The 23,179-nt window shown below is 45.7% G+C and overlaps 1 protein-coding gene across 7 annotated transcripts in view; it reads left to right on the forward strand.

Annotated features, from left to right (window-relative positions):
* LOC115161816 (attractin) overlaps positions 1-23,179 on the forward strand; it is a 254,934-nt gene that overhangs the window by 105,075 nt on the left and 126,680 nt on the right. For 4 of the 7 annotated variants that reach the window (XM_029712598.1, XM_029712600.1, XM_029712599.1 and 1 more), the window contains 5 exons: positions 1,881-1,974; positions 2,435-2,487; positions 19,954-20,048; positions 20,460-20,538; positions 20,679-20,836. In XM_029712598.1, coding sequence (XP_029568458.1) covers positions 1,881-1,974; positions 2,435-2,487; positions 19,954-20,048; positions 20,460-20,538; positions 20,679-20,836 — 479 coding nt within the window. The remainder of the gene's footprint in view (positions 1-1,880; positions 1,975-2,434; positions 2,488-19,953; positions 20,049-20,459; positions 20,539-20,678; positions 20,837-23,179) is intronic. The other 3 variants (XM_029712602.1, XM_029712601.1, XM_029712603.1) reach the window with 3 other exon arrangements.

Consider the following 23,179-nt stretch of genomic DNA (forward strand, 5'->3'; position numbering starts at 1 on the left):
TTGTTATACTATTGTGATAATGTTGTTATACGAATGTGATAATGTTGATATATTAATGTAACACTGTTGTTATACTAATGTGATAATGTTGTTATACCAATGTGATAATGATGTTATATTAATGTGATAATGTTGATATGTTATTGCAATAATGTATTACACTGTGTCAGTTGTTATATCAATGTGATAATGTTATATTAATGTGATGTTGTTATACTAATGTGATAATGTTGATATATTTATGTGATCATGTTGATATATTAATTTGATGATGTTGATATATCAATGTGATAATGTTGTTTTGCAGCTTGTAAGTTGTTATATTAATGTAATAATGTTGTTATGTTAATGTGATAATGGTGTTATGTTAATGTGACAATGTTGTTATACTAATGTAATAATGTTGATATATTTATGTGATAATGTTGATATGTCAATGCAATAATGTCATAGCACACCATGTCAGTTGTTATGCGAATGTGATAATGTTGTTATATTAATGTGATAATGTTATATTAATCTGATAATGCTGAAATACTAATGTGATCATGTTGATATGTGATAATGTTCTATTACAGCGTGTCAGTTATACTAAAATAAAAATGTTGTTATATTTATATGATAATGTTGCAATATAAATGGGGTAATGCTATATTAATGTTATAATGTTGTTATACTAATGTGATAATGTTATATTAATGTGATAATGTTGTTGTACTAATGTGATCATGTTGATTGATTAATGTGATAATGTTGATATATTAATTTGATAATGTTATATTAATGTAATAATGTTGACATACCAATGTGATAATGTTGATATATTAATGTGATAATGTGGTTATATTAATGTGATAATGGTGTTATATTAATATAATAATGTTGCTATAATACGGTGATAATGTTGTTATATTAATGCGGTAATGTTGTATTACAGTTTGCCAGTTATACCAATGCAATAATGTTGCTATATCAATGTGATAATGATGTTATATTAATATGATAATGTAATATTCATGTATTAATGTTGTATTACAATGTGTCAGCTGTTATACTAATGTGATAATGTTGATATATTCATTTGATAATGTTGATATCGTAATTTGATAATGGTGTTATAGCAACGTGATAATGCTTTTATACCAATGTGATAATGTTATATTAATGTGATAATGCCGATATGTCAATGTGATAGTGTCGATATGGTGATGTGATAATGTTGCATTACAGCATGTCAGTTGTAATACCAATGCAATAATGGTGTTATATTTATCCGATAATGTTGTTTCAATGGGGTAATGTTATATTAATGTGATAATGTCTGTATACCAATGTGATAATGTTATATTAATGTGATAATGTTCTTATACAAATGTTATATTGTTGGTATACTAATGTGATAATGCTGATTTGTTAATGTGATAATATTGTATTACATCGTGTCAGTTGTTATCCTAATGTGATAATGCTGATTAATGTGATAATGCTGTTATATTAATGTGATAATGTTGAATTACAGCGTGTCAGTTGTTATACTAATGTGATATGTTGCTATACTAATGCAATAATGATGTTATACTAATGTGATAATGTTGTCATATTAATGTGATAATGTTATATTCATGTGATAATGTTATATTCATGTGGTAATGTTATACCAATGTGATAATGTTGATATATTAATGTGATAATGGTGTTATATTAATTTGATAATGTTGATATATTAATGTGATAATGTTGATATATTAATGTGATAATGTTGTTATATTAATGTGATAATGTTGATATATTAATGTGATAATGTTGATATATTAATGTGATAATGTTGTTATATTAATGTGATAATGTTGTTATATTAATGTGATAATGTTGTATTACAGCGTGTAAGTGTAACGGCCATGCCAGTGTGTGTAACACTAACAACGGGAAGTGTTTCTGCACCACCAAGGGCATCAAAGGAGACCGCTGTCACCTGTAAGTACACTACAGTACACTACATAGTTAATACATACATATTACATACTTATTCTACAATTCAGACTGCTGTCATCTGTAACCGGGCTCCACGCTGAACTTTTTTTACAAGGAGCATGTTTGCGCCTAACTTGAAAAATGTATGCTCACACGAGGAAATTTAGGAGCACCATGAAAAATACGAGGTAATAAAGCTAGAATTAGAAAATTTTCTTACTTCACTGGTGCTCATAAATATATTCCAGGTTGAACATCCAAATATTTAGGTACACATGCAAGTAAAATGGTTGTACTGTAGAGCCCTGCATGGTAGCCCTGTGTAAGTAGATGTACTGTTCATCTTGTTGATTGGGACGTTAAAGCCCGTCTCTCACCTCCATTTTATAGATGTACTGTTCATCTTGTCTCTAACCTCCGTTTCTTTCTCTTTTCTCTCACTTCATCCTCTCTTTTCTCTCAGGTGTGAGGTGGAGAACCGTTACCAAGGCAACCCTCTGAAAGGAACATGTTACTGTAAGTGGAACACCACGCTGAGGCTGAGTCCTTCAGAGTAGAACACCACGCTGAGGCTGAGTCCTTTAGAGTAGAACATCACGCTGAGGCTGAGTCCTACAGAGTAGAACATCACGCTGAGGCTGAGTCCTACAGAGTAGAACATCACACTGCGGCTGAGTCCTTCAGAGTAGAACATCACACTGAGGCTGAGTCCTTCAGAGTAGAACATCACGCTGAGGCTGAGTCCTTCAGAGTAGAACATCACGCTGAGTCCTTCAGAGTAGAACATCACGCTGAGGCTGAGTCCTTCAGAGTAGAACATCACACTGAGGCTGAGTCCTTCAGAGTAGAACATCACGCTGAGACTGAGTCCTACAGAGTAGAACACCACACTGAGGCTGAGTCCTTCAGAGTAGAACATCACGCTGAGGCTGAGTCCTACAGAGTAGAACATCACGCTGAGGCTGAGTCCTTCAGAGTAGAACACCACACTCAGTCCTTCAGAGTAGAACATCACGCTGAGGCTGAGTCCTTCAGAGTAGAACATCACGCTGAGGCTGAGTCCTACAGAGTAGAACACCACGCTGAGGCTGAGTCCTTCAGAGTAGAACATCACGCTGAGGCTGAGTCCTTCAGAGTAGAACATCACGCTGAGGCTGAGTCCTTCAGAGTAGAACATCACGCTGAGGCTGAGTCCTTCAGAGTAGAACATCACGCTGAGTCCTTCAGAGTAGAACATCACGCTGAGGCTGAGTCCTTCAGAGTAGAACATCACACTGAGGCTGAGTCCTTCAGAGTAGAACATCACGCTGAGGCTGAGTCCTACAGAGTAGAACACCACACTGAGGCTGAGTCCTTCAGAGTAGAACATCACGCTGAGGCTGAGTCCTACAGAGTAGAACATCACGCTGAGGCTGAGTCCTTCAGAGTAGAACACCACACTCAGTCCTTCAGAGTAGAACATCACGCTGAGGCTGAGTCCTTCAGAGTAGAACATCACGCTGAGGCTGAGTCCTACAGAGTAGAACACCACGCTGAGGCTGAGTCCTTCAGAGTAGAACATCACGCTGAGGCTGAGTCCTTCAGAGTAGAACATCACGCTGAGGCTGAGTCCTTCAGAATAGAACACCACGCTGAGGCTGAGTCCTTCAGAGTAGAACACCACACTCAGTCCTTCAGAGTAGAACATCGCACTGAGGCTGAGTCCTACAGAGTAGAACATCGCTCTGAGGCTGAGTCCTTCAGAGTAGAACACCACGCTGAGGCTGAGTCCTTCAGAGCAGAACATCACACTGAGGCTGAGTCCTTCAGAGTAGAACATCGCTCTGAGGCTGAGTCCTTCAGAGCAGAACATCGCTCTGAGGCTGAGTCCTTCAGAGTAGAACATCACGCTGAGGCTGAGTCCTTCAGAATAGAACACCACGCTGAGGCTGAGTCCTTCAGAGTAGAACACCACACTCAGTCCTTCAGAGTAGAACATCGCACTGAGGCTGAGTCCTACAGAGTAGAACATCGCTCTGAGGCTGAGTCCTTCAGAGTAGAACACCACGCTGAGGCTGAGTCCTTCAGAGCAGAACATCACACTGAGGCTGAGTCCTTCAGAGTAGAACATCACACTGAGTCCTTCATAGTAGAACATCACACTGAGTCCTTCAGGGTAGAACATCACACTGAGGCTGAGTCCTTCAGAGTAGAACATCACACTGAGTCCTTCAGAGTAGAACATCACACTGAGTCCTTCAGAGTAGAACATCACACTGAGGCTGAGTCCTTCAGAGTAGAATATCACGCTGAGGCTGAGTCCTTCAGAGTAGAACATCGCTCTGAGGCTGAGTCCTTCAGAGTAGAACATCGCTCTGAGGCTGAGTCCTTCAGAGTAGAACATCGCTCTGAGGCTGAGTACTTCAGGGTAGAACATCACGCTGAGGCTGAGTCCTTCAGAGTAGAACATCACGCTGAGTCCTTCAGAGTAGAACACCACACTGAGGCTGAGTCCTTCAGAGTAGAACATCACGCTGAGGCTGAGTCCTTCAGAGTAGAACATCACACTGAGGCTGAGTCCTTCAGAGTAGAACATCGCTCTGATGCTGAGTCCTTCAGAGTAGAACATCACGCTGAGTCCTTCAGAGTAGAACATCACACTGAGGCTGAGTCCTTCAGAGTAGAACACCACACTGAGGCTGAGTCCTACAGAGCAGAACATCACACTGAGGCTGAGTCCTTCAGAGTAGAACATCACACTGAGGCTGAGTCCTTCAGAGTAGAACATCACACTGAGGCTGAGTCCTTCAGAGTAGAACATCACGCTGAGGCTGGGTCCTTCAGAGTAGAACATCACGCTGAGTCCTTCAGAGTAGAACATCACGCTGAGGCTGAGTCCTTCAGAGTAGAACATCACGCTGAGTCCTTCAGAGTAGAACATCACACTGAGGCTGAGTCCTTCAGAGTAGAACATCACACTGAGGCTGAGTCCTTCAGAGTAGAACATCACACTGAGGCTGAGTCCTTCAGAGTAGAACATCACGCTGAGGCTGAGTCCTTCAGAGTAGAACATCACTCTGAGGCTGAGTCCTACAGAGTAGAACATCGCTCTGAAGCTGAGTCCTTCAGAGTAGAACATCACTCTGAGGCTGAGTCCTACAGAGTAGAACATCGCTCTGAGTCATTCAGAGTAGAACATCACGCTGAGTCCTTCAGAGTAGAACATCACACTGAGTCCTTCATAGTAGAACATCCCACTGAGGCTGAGTCCTTCAGAGTAGAACATCACGCTGAGTCCTTCAGAGTAGAACATCACGCTGAGGATGAGTCCTAAATGACACCCTATCCCCTATATAGTGCACTACTTTTGATCAGAGCCCTATGAGCCCTCTGGTTAAAAGTAGTGGACTATATAGGGGAGCGGGTGCCATTTGGTTCTCAGGAGAAGATACGTTTTTTTTATTCCTGTCATCATGAATGCCGTCTTTGTTCAGCTGAATGATACTGCATTTACTGTAGAGCCCTGTTAGGATCAACGTGACCAAGTTGTTAAGCCTTGTTCACATTGGCAGTTTGAAGTGACTCAAATCCAAGTTTTGGCATATCTGATTCATCTTTTCTTTTTTTTTTTTCAGTCTGATATTTCAAGCCACATATTCAAACCACTTCCGTATTTGGTTTAAAATCAGATACAAATCTGATTCCTGACCATGTGACTTGTGTCTGAACGGTCAAATCTGATTTATTTTGCCTTCAAGTGGTTATTTGGCATATATTGTTGGTTGCTAGTTATTCTGTTGACAGTTTTGACCAGAACATGTGGAAGCTAACTAGCTTGTTATTTATTAACTAAATGAGTGAAAGTGCTATGAAGGTAAACAGCTAGCTAGTTGACTGCTATGGCTAGCCATAAAGGACTCGTTTGGAAAGTTCTATTATCCCGCCTGGCTTTAAAAGTGTTCTTTACACTATGATTTTGAACATTCAAAGCAACTGGGGGGAAAAGTCCATTGCGTTATTTTCGTCACCTTAGCTTGTTACATAACCTCTGAGTGAAAGGAATCACGAGCACCACCAACCAATCACAACCTACAACACTGCTCACACACCCGTCATTACTATGACAACGAGCGTAACCATGTCAGCGAATGACTGCTGTCTGAACACACACACAGATACGTCTGATTCGGTCACATCTCAACGGGCTGTTTGGAAAGTCAGTATTGATCTGAGCATTAAGCCCTGCACTGTGAATAAGGCTTTAGTGAGACGAGAATAGAATAGAAGAGAGAGATGGATAGTAGAGAGAGATGGGTAGACGAGAGAGATGGGTAGACGAGAGAGATGGGTAGACGAGAGAGATAGAGAGACGGGTAGACGTGAGAGATGGGTAGACGAGAGAGATGGGTAGACGAGAGAGATGGGTAGACGAGAGAGACGGGTAGACGAGAGAGATAGAGAGACGGGTAGACGAGAGAGATAGAGAGACGGGTAGACGTGAGAGATGGGTAGACGTGAGAGACGAGAGAGACGGGTAGACGAGAGAGACGAGAGAGACGGGTAGACGAGAGAGACGGGTAGACGAGAGAGATAGAGAGATGGGTAGACGAGAGAGATGGGTAGACGAGAGAGATGGGTAGACGAGAGAGATGGGTAGACGAGAGAGATGGGTAGACGAGAGAGACGGGTAGACGAGAGAGATAGAGAGACGGGTAGATGAGAGAGATGGGTAGACGAGAGAGATGGGTAGACGAGAGAGATGGGTAGACGAGAGAGATAGAGAGACGGGTAGATGAGAGAGACGGGTAGACGAGAGAGATGGGTAGACGAGAGAGACGGGTAGACGAGAGAGATAGAGAGACGGGTAGACGAGAGAGATGGGTAGACGAGAGAGATGGGTAGACGAGAGAGATAGAGAGACGGGTAGACGAGAGAGATGGGTAGACGAGAGAGATGGGTAGACGAGAGAGATGGGTAGACGAGAGAGATAGAGAGATGGGTAGACGAGAGAGATAGAGAGATGGGTAGACGAGAGAGATGGGTAGACGAGAGAGATAGAGAGATGGGTAGACGAGAGAGACAGATAAAAGTGAAGAGATGCAGTGTCTTCAGAAAGTATTCATACCCCTTGCCTTATTACACATTTTGTTGTGTTACAGCCTCAATTCAAAATGGATTACATAGATTTTTGCCAATTTATTGAAAATTAAATCCAGAACTATCTCATTTACATAAGTGTTCATACCCCGAGTGAACTCCTTACAGAAGAACCTTTGGCAGCAATTACAGCTGTGAGTCTTTCTGGGTACGTCTCTAAGAGCTTTCCACACATGGATTGTGCAACATTTGCCCATTATTCTTTAAAAAAGTATTCAAGTTCTGTCAAATTGGTTGTTGATCATTATGGTCTTGCCATAGATTTTCTTTTATTATAATTCCCCCCCCCTTTTTCTCCCCAATTTCGACCTTCACTGCAACTCCCCAACGGGCTGTGGAAGCGAAGGTCGAGTCATGTGTCCTCCGAAACATGACCCGCCAAATCGCACTTCTTAACACCCGCCCACTTAACCCGGAAGCCAGCCACACCGATGATGTCAGAGGAAACAACGCTCAACTGACGACCGAGGTCAGCCTGCAGGGGCCCGGCCCGCCACAGGGAGTCGCTAGAGCGTGATGAGCCAAATACAGACCCCCCCTCCCCCCCGGCCAAACCCTCCCGAACCCGGACGACGCTGGGCCAATTGTGTGCCACCCATTGGGACTCCCGGTTACGGGATTGAAACCCAGGCTGTAGTAACACTGCGATGTGGTGTATTAGACCGCTGCACCACTCAGCTTGCCATATATTTTCAAGTTGATTTAAGTAAACACGGTAACTCGTCCACTCAAGACCATTCCAGTGTATATCTGGCCTTGTGTTTTAGGTTATTGTCCTGCTGAAAGGTGAATTCATCTCTCAGTGTCTGGTGGAAAGCAGACTGAACCAGGTTCTCCTCTAGGATTTTGTCTGTGCTTAGCTCCGTTCTGTTTATTTTTATCCTGAAAAACTCCCCAGTCCTTAAAGATGACAAGCATACCCATAACATGATGCAGCAGTCACTATGCCTGAAAATATGGAGAGTGGTACTCAGTAATGTGTTGTATTGGATTTGCCCCAAACATAACACTTTTGTATTCAGGACAAGTGAATTGCTTCGCTATATTTTTTTGCAGTATTACTTTAATGCCTTATTGCAAACAGGATGCATGTTTTGGAATATTTGTATTCTGTACAGTCTTCCTTCTTTTCACTCTGTCATTTAGGTTAGTATTGTGGAGTAACTACAATGTTGTTGATCCATCCTCAGTTTTCTCCTATCCTGATACCTACTGTGCTTCGGTCTGTTGTTTCCAAAGTTTTACTATATTTATTAAAATGTTGTGTTTGTGTCAACACCTGCTACCAACTAGCCAGCTAGCTAGTGTTGCAATGGAGCCCGGAATAACTAACAAACTTTTCCAGCGCTGTAGAAGGTGTGTTTATTACGCTCTTGTCCGGGACGATATTGACAATCCGGAGTTCCAATCTAGCTATAGTTTGCCAGCGGAGGATTATAAGGAATGAGGTGGCTATGCTTAGTAAGCAAATCTCAATTCTACTCAAATTTATGGGGAAAACGCAAGCTGGACCTGTCTCATTCTCAACTCCTATGGCAAGACGCTGCTCGGGCCTGATTGATGTTTCTCCGCCTTGTCATCTGTCCCTATCTGAATGGCCTGTGTTACCTGGAACTAGTTCCCCATCTGTCCCTATCTGAATGGCCTGTGTTACCTGGAACTAGTACCCCATCTGTCCCTATCTGAATGGCCTGTGTTACCTGGAACTAGTTCCCCATCTGTCCCTATCTGAATGGCCTGTGTTACCTGGAACTAGTTCCCCATCTGTCCCTATCTGAATGGTCTGTGTTACCTGGAACTAGTTCCCCATCTGTCCCTATCTGAATGGCATGTGTTACCTGGAACTAGTTCCCCATCTGTCCCTATCTGAATGGCCTGTGTTACCTGGAACTAGTTCCCCATCTGTCCCTATCTGAATGGCCTGTGTTACCTGGAACTAGTTCCCTATCTGTCCCTATCTGAATGGCCTGTGTTACCTGGAACTAGGTCCCCATCTGTCCCTATCTGAATGGTCTGTGTTACCTGGAACTAGTTCCCCATCTGTCCCTATCTGAATGGCATTTGTTACCTGGAACTAGATCCCCATCTGTCCCTATCTGAATGGCCTGTGTTACCTGGAACTAGTTCCCCATCTGTCCCTATCTGAATGGTCTGTGTTACCTGGAACTAGTTCCCCATCTGTCCCTATCTGAATGACATGTGTTACCTGGAACTAGTTCCCCATCTGTCCCTATCTGAATGGCCTGTGTTACCTGGAACTAGGTCCCCATCTGTCCCTATCTGAATGGTCTGTGTTACCTGGAACTAGTTCCCCATCTGTCCCTATCTGAATGGCATGTGTTACCTGGAACTAGTTCCCCATCTGTCCCTATCTGAATGGCCTGTGCTACCTGGAACTAGTTCCCTATCTGTCCCTATCTGAATGGCCTGTGTTACCTGGAACTAGGTCCCCATCTGTCCCTATCTGAATGGTCTGTGTTACCTGGAACTAGTTCCCCATCTGTCCCTATCTGAATGGCATGTGTTACCTGGAACTAGTTCCCCATCTGTCCCTATCTGAATGGCCTGTGTTACCTGGAACTAGTTCCCCATCTGTCCCTATCTGAATGGTCTGTGTTACCTGGAACTAGTTCCCCATCTGTCCCTATCTGAATGGCATGTGTTACCTGGAACTAGTTCCCCATCTGTCCCTATCTGAATGGCCTGTGTTACCTGGAACTAGTTCCCTATCTGTCCCTATCTGAATGGCCTGTGTTACCTGGAACTAGGTCCCCATCTGTCCCTATCTGAATGGTCTGTGTTACCTGGAACTAGTTCCCCATCTGTCCCTATCTGAATGGCATGTGTTACCTGGAACTAGTTCCCCATCTGTCCCTATCTGAATGGCCTGTGTTACCTGGAACTAGTTCCCCATCTGTCCCTATCTGAATGGTCTGTGTTACCTGGAACTAGTTCCCCATCTGTCCCTATCTGAATGGCATGTGTTACCTGGAACTAGTTCCCCATCTGTCCCTATCTGAATGGCCTGTGTTACCTGGAACTAGTTCCCTATCTGTCCCTATCTGAATGGCCTGTGTTACCTGGAACTAGGTCCCCATCTGTCCCTATCTGAATGGTCTGTGTTACCTGGAACTAGTTCCCCATCTGTCCCTATCTGAATGGCATGTGTTACCTGGAACTAGTTCCCCATCTGTCCCTATCTGAATGGCCTGTGTTACCTGGAACTAGTTCCCCATCTGTCCCTATCTGAATGGTCTGTGTTACCTGGAACTAGTTCCCCATCTGTCCCTATCTGAATGGCATGTGTTACCTGGAACTAGTTCCCCATCTGTCCCTATCTGAATGGCCTGTGTTACCTGGAACTAGTTCCCCATCTGTCCCTATCTGAATGGCCTGTGTTACCTGGAACTAGTTCCCTATCGGTCCCTATCTGAATGGCCTGTGTTACCTGGAACTAGGTCCCCATCTGTCCCTATCTGAATGGTCTGTGTTACCTGGAACTAGTTCCCCATCTGTCCCTATCTGAATGGCATGTGTTACCTGGAACTAGTTCCCCATCTGTCCCTATCTGAATGGCCTGTGCTTCCTGGAACTAGTTCCTCATCTGTCCCTATCTGAATGGCCTGTGCTTCCTGGAACTAGTTCCCCATCTGTCCCTATCTGAATGGCCTGTGTTACCTGGAACTAGTTCCCCATCTGTCCCTATCTGAATGGCATGTGTTACCTGGAACTAGTTCCCCATCTGTCCCTATCTGAATGGCCTGTGCTTCCTGGAACTAGTTCCTCATCTGTCCCTATCTGAATGGCCTGTGCTTCCTGGAACTAGTTCCCCATCTGTCCCTATCTGAATGGCCTGTGTTACCTGGAACTAGTTCCCCATCTGTCCCTATCTGAATGGCATGTGTTACCTGGAACTAGTTCCCCATCTGTCCCTATCTGAATGGCCTGTGTTACCTGGAACTAGTTCCCCATCTGTCCCTATCTGAATGGCCTGTGCTTCCTGGAACTTGCCTGTCAAGGAAGTTGTCTCCATCTGCTCCTCCTCCATCCTGCAGTGAAGTAGACGGAGATCAGCAAGAAGACAGTTCCAATCAGCGCTGGTCCCATGTCACAAGTCTTGGAAACCGAAGGCAGCAGCATGATGTTAAGTGGACGGGAGTGACTGTGAGAGGTTCGGAGCAGATTGACATAAGGAATAGCTTTCGCTGCACTGGTGCCTGATCTACCTGTACCTTCATCACTGGGATTTCCTGTGTCTGCAACGGCAGTGCTGACTCCAGCAGCGGCTTCGTCGTCGAGTTTGTCTCCGTTCTCTGGATCTGACGGGGCACCGCTTGCCGTGGAAGGACCTGTTGCCGGGAGCAGCGGGCGTACGATATCCTGCTTCTCGTAGGCCTGTGAAAAGGTTCAGCGAATTGTGTGACGGGTAGGAATGGGCGTATTTCTCCATTCCCTTCTCCAGCAGTTCAACGGTGAGAAATGTCTTAGTCTCTGGAGCAAAAACGTTGTATCCAGGAGCACGAGTACAGGACATCAATAAGATGCTCCCAAACATTTTAAACAGGAAAATTGGGTCTATCACAGTTCATGTGGGATTCAAGGACATTATGAAGGGCAGATCAGAACAGCTGAAGATGGGATTTTAAAGAACTGATTGGGTCTCTGCTTGACACCAACAAACACCCCATAATATCTCTCCCTCTGCCCTCCCTAAATCGTGGTATTGAACGTTTCATCAGACTTTTATCCCTCCATAACTGGCTACGAGACTATTACAGCTCTGTGGGTGGAACATTTATTGACAATTTTGATACCTTCTGGAAACAAAGCTCGTTTTATAAGGAGGATGGGATCCACCCAAATCATTTGCATTCCTATATCCTTTCACCATTTTTTTAAAAACAGAAATACCTCATTTACATAAGTATTCAGACCCTTTGATATGTGACTCGAAATGGAACTCAAGTGCATCCTGTTTCCATTGATCATCCTTGAGATGTTTCTACAACTTCATTGGAGTCCACCTGTGGAAAATTCAATTGATTAGACCTGATTTGGAAAAGTACACATCACATGTCTATATAAGGTCCCACAGTTGACAGTGCGTGTCAGAGCAAAAACCAAGTCATGAGGTCAAAGGAATTGTCTGTAGCGCTCAGAGACAGGATTGTGTCGAGGCAAAGATCTGAGGAAGGGTACCAAAAAATGTCTGCAGCATTAAAGGTCCCCAAGAACACAGTGGTATCCATCATTCTTAAAAGGAAAAAGTTTGGAACCACCAAGACTCTTCCTAGAGCTGGTCGCCCGGCCAACTGAGCAATCGGGGTGGGAAGGGCCTTCGTCAGGGAGGTGACCAAGAACCCAATGGTCACTTTGACAGAGCTCCAGAGTTCCTCTGTGGAGATGGGAGAACCTTCCAGAATCACAACCATCTCTGCAGCACTCCACCAATCAGGCCTTTATGGTAGAGTGGCCAGACGGAAGCCACTCCTCAGTAAAAGGCACATGACAGCCCACTTGGAGTTTTCCAAAAGGCACCTAAAGACTCTCAGAACATGAAACAAGATTCTCTGGTCTGATGAAACCAAGATTGAACTCTTTGGCCTGAATGCCAATTGTCACGTCTGGAGGAAACCTGCACCATCCCTACGGTGAAGCATGGTGGTGGCAGCATCATGCTGTGGGGATGTTTTTCAGCCGCAGGGACTGATAGACTAGTCAGGATTGAGGGAAAGATGAACGGAGCAAAGTACAGAGAGGTCCTTGATGAAAACCTGCTACAGAGCGCTCAGGACCTCAGACTGGGGCAAAGGTTCACCTTCTAATAGGACAACGACCCTAAGCACACAGCCAAGACAATTTTAGAATAAGGCTGTAACGTAACAAAATGCCTCTGCCGTAATCATGTGCCTATGAACCTGTTATACTGTTATACTGTCAGAGTTATACTGTTAGAACTGAGGCGGTGTGCCCTTGTAGGAAGTCCACTGTGTGCAGCTCACCCTGCACTAACAGAAATAACATGATCAGGTCTACTTCTGCTAAGCTTTCCAGTAAAGCAATGACAACAATCAAGCATCCCAGAAAAGTGCTAAAAATAGCCCACGTTTTTTAAATGTATTTATTTATTTTTATTTTATTTATTTATTTCACCTTTATTATTTTACGTTAACATATGTAGCCTAAGAAACAAGGTCTATGAAGTCATTAATTTGCTAGTAAATGATGACATTCATATTCGTATCTCTGAAACTCACTTAGATAATACCTTTGATACAGTGGTAGCAATACATGGTTATAACATCTACAGAAAAGACAGAAATGCACATTTGGGCAGTGTTGAAGTAATAATACTAGCTACATTTGTATCTCGGAATCTCACTTAGACAATACCTCTGATATTAGTAGCAATACAAGGTTATAACATTTACAGAAAAGACAAATGCCTGTGGTGAAGGTGTTGCTGTTTATATTCAGAACCACATTCCTGTAATGATTAGAGACGATCTCATGTTAAATACTGTTGAAGTAATATGGCTACAGGTTCATCTGCCTCACCTAAAGCCCATTCTGGTGGGAAGCTGCTATAGACCACCAAGTGCTAACAGTCAGTATCTTGATAATGTGTGAAATGCTTGATAATGTATGTGATATCAACAGAGGTATATTTTCTGGGTGATTTAAATATTGACTGGCTCTCGTCAAGCTGCCCACTCAAGAAAAACTGCCTGCAGCCTGGTTCAGGTTGTCAGTCAACCTACCAGGGTAGTTACAACCAGCACAGGAATGAAATCATCAACATGTATTGATCACATCTTTACTAATGCTGCAGATATTTGCTTGAAAACAGTATCCAGATCCATAGGATGTAGTGATCACAATATAGTAGCCATATCTAGGAAAACCAAAGTTCCAAAGGCTGGGCCTATTATAGTGTATAAGAGGTCTTACATGAAGTTTAGTAGTGATTCTTAGGTTGATGTAAAGAATATTTGTTGGTCTGTGGTGTCTAATGAGGAGTAGCCAGACGCTCTACTTGACACATTTATGAAATTGCTTATTCCAGTTGCTAATAAGTAGGCACCCATTAAGACCCACCGGGGTCTGAAAATCTGGATGGAAAATGATTTAGGATTATAGTGGATGATATTGCCACTCCTATTTGCCATATCTTCAATTTAAGCCTACTAGAAAGTGTGTGCCCTCAGGACTGGAGGGAAGCGAAAGTCATTCCACTATCTAAGAATAGTTAGCCGGCTGGCTCAAATAGTCGACCAATCAGCCTGTTACCAACCCTTAGTAAACTTTTGGAAAAAATTGTGTTTGACATGATACAATGCTATTTTACAGCAAACAAATTGACAACAAACTTTCAGCTTCCTTATAGGGAAGGACATTCAACAAGCACAGGACTTACACAAATGACTGATGATTGGCGGAGAGAAATTGATGATAAAAAGATTGGGGGGGGGGCTGTTTTGTTAGACTTCAGTGCGGCTTTTGACATTATTGATCATAGTCTGCTGCTGGATAAAAAGTATGTGTTATGGCTTTACACCCCCTGCTATAATGTGGATAAAGAGTTACCTGTCTAACAGAACACAGAGGCTGTTCTTTAATGGAAGCCTCTCCAACATAATCCAGGTAATCAGGAATTCCCCAGGGCAGCTGTCTTGGCCCCTTACTTTTTTAAATCTTTACTAACGACTGGCCTTGAGTAAAGCCAGTGTGTCTTTGTATGCAGATGACTCAACACTAAACACGTCAGCTACTACAGCGACTGAAATGACAGCAACACTCAACAAAGAGCTGCAGTTAGTTTCAGAATGGGTGGCAAGGAATAAGTTAGTCCTAAATATTTATAAAATTAAAAACATTGTATTTGGGACAAATCATTCACTAAACCCTAAACCTCAACTAAATCTTGTAATGAATAATGTGGAAATTGAGCAAGTTGAGGTGACTAAACTGCTTGGATTAACCCTGGATTGTAAACTGTCATGGTCAAAACATATTGATACAACAGTAGCTAAGATGGGGAGAAGTCTGTCTATAATAAAGCACTGCTCTGCCTTCTTAACAGCACTATCAACAAGGCAGGTCCTACAGGCCCTAGTTTCTACCTTCTTAACAACACTATCAACAAGGCAGGTCCTACAGGCCCTAGTTTCGACCTTCTCAACAACACTATCAACAAGGCTGGTCCCACAGGCCCTAGTTTCTACCTTCTCAACAACACTATCAACAAGGCAGGTCCTACAGGCCCTAGTTTCTACCTTCTTAACAACACTATCAACAAGGCAGGTCCTACAGGCCCTAGTTTCTACCTTCTCAACAACACTATCAACAAGGCTGGTCCTACAGGCCCTAGTTTCTACCTTCTCTACAACACTATCAACAAGGCAGGTCCTACAGGCCCTAGTTTCTACCTTCTTAACAACACTATCAACAAGGCAGGTCCTACAGGCCCTAGTTTCTACCTTCTTAACAACACTATCAACAAGGCAGGTCCTATAGGCCCTAGTTTCTACCTTCTCAACAACACTATCAACAAGGCTGGTCCTACAGGCCCTAGTTTCTACCTTCTCAACAACACTATCAACAAGGCAGGTCCTACAGGCCCTAGTTTCTACCTTCTCTACAACACTATCAACAAGGCAGGTCCTACAGGCCCTAGTTTCTACCTTCTTAACAACACTATCAACAAGGCAGGTCCTACAGGCCCTAGTTTCAACCTTCTTAACAACACTATCAACAAGGCAGGTCCTACAGGCCCTAGTTTTGTCACACCTGGACTACTGTTCAGTCGTGTGGTCAGGTGCCACAAAAAAGGACTTAGGAAAATTGCAGTTGTCTCAGAGCAGGGCAGCACGGCTGGCCCTTGGATGTACACAGAGAGCTAATATTAATAATATGCATGTCAATCTCTTCTGGCTCAAAGTGGAGGAGAGATTGACTTCATCACCACTTGTATTTGTGAGAGGTATTGACAAGCTGAATTCACCGAGCTGTCTGTCTAAACTACGGGCACACAGCTCAGACACCCATACATACCCCACAAGACATGCCACCAGAGGTCTGTTTAAACTACTGGCACACAGCTCAGACACCCATCCATACCCCACAAGACATGCCACCAGAGGTCTGTTTAAACTACTGGCACACAGCTCAGACACCCATCCATACCCCACAAGACATGCCACCAGAGGTCTGTCTAAACTACTGGCACACAGCTCAGACACCCATACATACCCCACAAGACATGCCACCAGAGGTCTGTCTAAACTACTGGCACACAGCTCAGACACCCATACATACCCCACAAGACATGCCACCAGAGGTCTGTTTAAACTACTGGCACACAGCTCAGACACCCATTCATACCCCACAAGACATGCCACCAGAGGTCTGTTTAAACTACTGGCACACAGCTCAGACACCCATACATACCCCACAAGACATGCCACCAGAGGTCTGTTTAAACTACTGGCACACAGCTCAGACACACATCCATACCCCACAAGACATGCCACCAGAGGTCTGTTTAAACTACTGGCACACAGCTCAGACACCCATACATACCCCACAAGACATGCCACCAGAGGTCTGTCTAAACTACTGGCACACAGCTCAGACACCCATACATACCCCACAAGACATGCCACCAGAGGTCTGTTTAAACTACTGGCACACAGCTCAGACACCCATTCATACCCCACAAGACATGCCACCAGAGGTCTGTTTAAACTACTGGCACACAGCTCAGACACCCATACATACCCCACAAGACATGCCACCAGAGGTCTGTTTAAACTACTGGCACACAGCTCAGACACACATCCATACCCCACAAGACATGCCACCAGAGGTCTGTTTAAACTACTGGCACACAGCTCAGACACCCATCCATACCCCACAAGACATGTCACCAGAGGTCTCTTCACAGTCCCCAAGTCCAGAACAGACTATGGGAGGAGCACAGTACTACATAGAGCCATGACTATATGGGACTTTATTCCACATCAGGTAACTGATACAAGCAGTAAAATTAGATTTAAAAAACAGATAAAATGCACCTTATGGAACAGCGGGGACAGTGAAGAGACACAAACATAGGCACAGACACATACACACACACACACGATAGCATACGCACTATACACACACGTACACATGGATTTAGTGTTTTAGATATGTGGTAGTAGAGTATGGGCTTGAGGTAACACACTTATTATGTTGTTAAATCTGTTGTAAATGTATTGTAATGTTTTTAAAATTGTATAACTGCCTTAATTTTGTTGGACCCCAGTAAGAGTTGCTGCTGCCTTGGCAGGAACTAATGGGGATCCATAATAAACCCCAGGAAGAGTAGCCGCTGCCTTGGCAGGAACTAATGGGGATCCATAATAAACCCCAGGAAGAGTAGCTGCTGCCTTGGCAGGAACTAATGGGGATCCATAATAAACCCCAGGAAGAGCAGCTGCTGTTTTGGCAGCAACTAATGGGATCCATAATAAACCCCAGGAAGAGTAGCTGCTGCCTTGGCAGGAACTAATGGGGATCCATAATAAACCCCAGGAAGAGTAGCTGCTGCCTTGGCAGGAACTAATGGGGATCCATAATAAACCCCAGGAAGAGTAGCTGCTGCCTTGGCAGGAACTAATGGGGATCCATAATAAACCCCAGGAAGAGTAGCCGCTGCCTTGGCAGGAACTAATGGGGATCCATAATAAACCCCCAGGAAGAGTAGCCGCTGCCTTGGCAGGAACTAATGGGGATCCATAATAAACCCCCAGGAAGAGTAGCTGCTGCCTTGGCAGGAACTAATGGGGATCCATAATAAACCCCAGGAAGAGTAGCTGCTGCCTTGGCAGGAACTAATGGGGATCCATAATAAACCCCCAGGAAGAGTAGCTGCTGCCTTGGCAGGAACTAATGGGGATCCATAATAAACCCCAGGAAGAGTAGCTGCTGCCTTGGCAGGAACTAATGGGGATCCATAATAAACCCCAGGAAGAGTAGCTGCTGCTTTGGCAGGAACTAATGGGGATCCATAATAAACCCCAGGAAGAGTAGCTGCTGCCTTGGCAGGAACTAATGGGGATCCTTAATAAACCCCAGGAAGAGTAGCTGCTGCCTTGACAGGAACTAATGGGGATCCATAATAAACCCCAGCAAGAGTAGCTGCTGCCTTGACAGGAACTAATGGGGATCCATAATAAACCCCAGGAAGAGTAGCTGCTGCCTTGGCAGGAACTAATGGGGATCCATAATAAACCCCAGGAAGAGTAGCTGCTGCCTTGGCAGGAACTAACGGGGATCCATAATAAACCCCAGGAAGAGTAGCTGCTGCCTTGGCAGGAACTAACGGGGATCCATAATAATCCCCAGGAAGAGTAGCTGCTGCCTTGGCAGGAACTAATGGGGATCCATAATAAACCCCAGGAAGAGTAGCTGCTGCCTTGACAGGAACTAATGGGGATCCATAATAAACCCCAGGAAGAGTAGCTGCTGCCTTGGCAGGAACTAATGGGGCTCCATAATAAACCCCAGGAAGTGTAGCTGCTGCCTTGGCAGGAACTAATGGGGATCCATAATAAACCCCAGGAAGAGTAGCTGCTGCCTTGGCAGGAACTAATGGGGATCCATAATAAACCCCAGGAAGAGTAGCCGCTGCCTTGGCAGGAACTAATGGGGATCCATAATAAACCCCAGGAAGAGTAGCCGCTGCCTTGGCAGGAACTAATGGGGCTCCATAATAAACCCCAGGAAGAGTAGCCGCTGCCTTGGCAGGAACTAATGGGGATCCATAATAAACCCCAGGAAGAGTAGCTGCTGCCTTGGCAGGAACTAATGGGGCTCCATAATAAACCCCGGGAAGAGTAGCTGCTGTCTTGGCAGGAACGTATAATTATATATTTTTTTTAAACCTTTATTTAACTAGGCAAGTCAGTAAAAAAAAAAATCTTATTTACAATGAAGGCCTAGGAACTCTGGGTTAATAACTAATACAAATACAGTTATTAAACTCTGTAACTGTTTTAAGGTCACCATTGGCCTCATGGTGAAATCCCTGTGCAGTTTCCTTCCTCTCCAGCATCTGAGTTAGGAATGACGCCTGTATCTTTGTCGTGACTGGGTGTATTGATACACCATCCAGAGTGATATTAATAACTTCACCGTGCTCAAAGGGATATTCAATGTCTGCTTATTTTCTACCAATAGGTGCCCTTCTTGGCGAGGCATTGGAAAACCTCCCTGGTCTTTGTGGTTGAATCTGTGTTTGAAATTCACTGCTGGACTGAGGGATCTTACAGTTATCTGTATGTGTGGGGTACATAGTGGTTGTCATTTCAAAAATCATGTTAAACACTATTAATGAACACAGTGTGAGTCCATGCAACTTATTATGAGACTTGTTGAGCAAATCTTTACTCCTGAACTTATTTAGGCTCGCCACAACAAAGGAGTCGAAAACCTATTGACCGAAGACATTTCAGCTTTTCATTTTAATGAATTTGTAAAAATGTTGAAAAACATAATTCCGCTTTGATATTATGGGGTGTGTAGGGCAGTAACAAAAAAAAAAAAATCTACATTTTATGAGTTTTAAATTAATGCTGTACCACACCTCAAAATACGTCCTTTTGGAAACGGACATGCTGTCAGTATAGTAATGTAGGTCTTTAAATGTTGTACACATCAAACTCTGAAATGTATCCGCATCGTAATCCATGTTGTACACGCCAAAGCTGGTAGTAGAAGCTGTCTCCAGTCCCCACAAAATGGATTGTAACATTTTCATGTCTGCCTGCATTTTCATGCTGTGTTTTATTTCCCTACCAGACAACCTGCTGATAGACTACCAGTTCACCTTCAGTCTGTCTCAGGAGGACGACAGATACTACACCTCCATCAACTTTGTAGCCACGCCCGAGGAGGTAGGACCACACCCACACTGCTGGGGTTAGAGGTTAGGGGTCAGGCCACGCCCGAGGAGGTAGGACCACACCCATTCTGCTGGGGTTAGAGGTTAGGGGTCAGGCCACGCCCGAGGAGGTAGGACCACACCCATTCTGCTGGGGTTAGAGGTCAGGCCACGCCCGAGGATGTAGGACCACACCCACACTGCTGGGGGCAGGACAGCCATACTGCTGGGGTAATAGGTCAGCGGTTAGGCCACGCCTATGGAGGTATAAACTAAACAGCAGAGACTAGATGTATTGACACGTACAGTAACACATTCTCCTCTCCTCCCCTCCCCTCCTCTCCTCTCCTCTCCTCTCCTCTCCTCCCCTCCTCTCTCCTCTCCCCTCCCCTCCCCTCCCCTCTCCTCTTCCTCTCCTCCGCAGCAGAATCGTGATCTGGTTGTGTTCATCAACGCCTCCAAGAACTTCAACCTCAACATCACCTGGGCTGCCAGCTTCACAGGTACCGCTCGTTATTCGCTCTATAGTTAAAAAAAAAAACATAGCATATGTTCGCACTGTTTTCAATCTCCCCTCCTTGGAGCCAGTATGAGAGAACCTACTTTAATTAAACCTCGTTTATAAACCTCGTCTCTTCCTCAGTAGGGACCCAAACAGGTGAGGAGATCCCCATTGTCTCCAGGAGTAACATCAAGGAGTTTAAAGACAGTTTCTCCAACGAGAACTTTGACTTCCGCAACAACCCAAACATCACCTTCTTCGTCTATGTCAGCAACTTCACCTGGCCCATCAAGATACAAGTAGGTGACATGAGATATGAGACGCACGTACACACACACATGCACATGCACGTAAACACACACACACACACACACACACACACACACACACACACACACGCACATGCACACACACACATGCACACAAACACACGCACACACACATGCACGTAAACACACACACGTGCGCACACCTCATCTTAGCTGTCCATCGAAGACGATTCCGATAATGCTTCTGTTGTGGATGGGGATGGAATGGGAGGTAGGGGATGGAATGGGAGGTAGGGGAGGGAATGGGAGGTAGGGGAGGGGATGGGAGGTAGGGGATGGAATGGGAGGTAGGGGATGGAATGGGAGGTAGGGGATGGAATGGGAGGTAGGGGATGGAATGGGAGGTAGGGGAGGGAATGGGAGGTAGGGGAGGGAATGGGAGGTAGGGGATGGAATGGGAGGTAGGGGATGGAATGGGAGGTAGGGGATGGAATGGGAGGTAGGGGATGGAATGGGAGGTAGGGGATGGGAGGTAGGGGATGGAATGGGAGGTAGAGGATGGAATGGGAGGTAGGGGATGGGATGTAGGGGATGGAATGGGAGGTAGAGGATGGAATGGGAGGTAGAGGATGGAATGGGAGGTAGGAGATGGAATGGGAGGTAGGGGATGGGAGGTAGGGGATGGAATCGGAGGTAGGGGATGGGAGGTAGGGGATGGAATGGGAGGTAGATGATGGAATGGGAGGTAGGGGATGTAATGGGAGGTAGGGAATGGGAGGTAGGGGATGGAATGGGAGGTAGGGGATGGAATGGGAGGTAGAGGATGGAATGGGAGGTAGAGGATGGGAGGTAGGGGATGGAATGGGAGGTAGGGGATGGGAGGTAGGGGATGGAATGGGAGGTGGGGGATGGAATGGGAGGTAGGGGATGGGAGGTAGGGGATGGAATGGGAGGTGGGGGATGGAATGGGAGGTAGGGGATGGAATGGGAGGTAGGGGATGGGAGGTAGGGGATGGAATGGGAGGTAGGGGATGGGAGGTAGGGGATGGAATGGGAGGTAGGGTATGGAATGGGAGGTAGGGGATGGAATGGGAGGTAGGGGATGGGAGGTAGGGGATGGAATGGGAGGTAGGGGATGGGAGGTAGGGAATGGAATGGGAGGTAGGGGATGGGAGGTAGGGGATGGGAGGAGGGGGATGGAATGGGAGGTAGGGGATGGGAGTTAGGGGATGGGAGGAGGGGGATGGAATGGGAGGTAGGGGATGGGAGGTAGGGAATGGAATGGGAGGTAGGGGATGGGAGGTAGGGAATGGAATGGGAGGTAGGGGATGGGAGGTAGGGAATGGAATGGGAGGCGGGGGATGGAATGGGAGGTAGGGGATGGAATGGGAGGTAGGGGAGGCAATGGGAGGTAGGGAATGGGAGGTAGAGGATGAAATGGGAGGTAGGGGATGGAATGGGAGGTAGGGAATGGAATGGGAGGTAGGGGAGGGAATGGGAGGTAGGGGAGGGAATGGGAGATAGGGGATGGAATGGGAGGTAGGGGAGGGAATGGGAGGTAGGGAATGGAATGGGAGGTAGGGGATGGAATGGGAGGTAGGGGATGGAATGGGAGGTAGGGGTTGGAATGGGAGGTAGGGAATGGAATGGGAGGTAGGGGAGGGAATGGGAGATAGGGGATGGAATGGGAGGTAGGGGATGGAATGGGAGGTAGGGGATGGAATGGGAGGTAGGGGATGGAATGGGAGGTAGAGGATGGAATGGGAGGTAGGGGAGGGAATGGGAGGTAGGGAATGGTATGGGAGGTAGGGGATGGGATGGGAGGTAGGGGAGGGAATGGGAGGTAGGGGAGGGAATGGGAGGGAGAGGAGGGAATGGGAGATAGGGGAGGGAATGGGAGGTAGAGGAGGGGATGGGAGGTAGGGGAGGGAATGGGAGGTAGGGGAGGGAATGGGAGGGAGAGGAGGGAATGGGAGATAGGGGAGGGAATGGGAGGTAGAGGAGGGGATGGGAGGTAGGGGAGGGAATGGGAGGTAGGGGAGGGAATGGGAGGTAGGGGAGGGAATGGGAGGTAGGGGATGGAATGGGAGGTAGGGAATAGAATGGGAGGTAGGGGATGGAATGGGAGGTAGGGGATGGAATGGAGGTAGGGAGGGAATGGGAGGTAGGGAATGGAATGGGAGGTAGGGGATGGAATGGGAGGTAGAGGAGGGAATGGGAGGTAGGGAATGGTATGGGAGGTAGGGGATGGGATGGGAGGTAGGGGATGTTACAGTGCTAGGGTTACCAGGCTGGAGGGGGGGAGGGGGGAGGGGGGGGGGATGTTACAGTGCTAGGGTTACCAGGCTGGAGGGGGAGGGGGAGATGGGGATG

This window comes from Salmo trutta, chromosome 25, assembly GCF_901001165.1.
Source record: "Salmo trutta chromosome 25, fSalTru1.1, whole genome shotgun sequence".
NCBI classification, from domain to species: Eukaryota; Metazoa; Chordata; class Actinopteri; order Salmoniformes; family Salmonidae; genus Salmo; species Salmo trutta.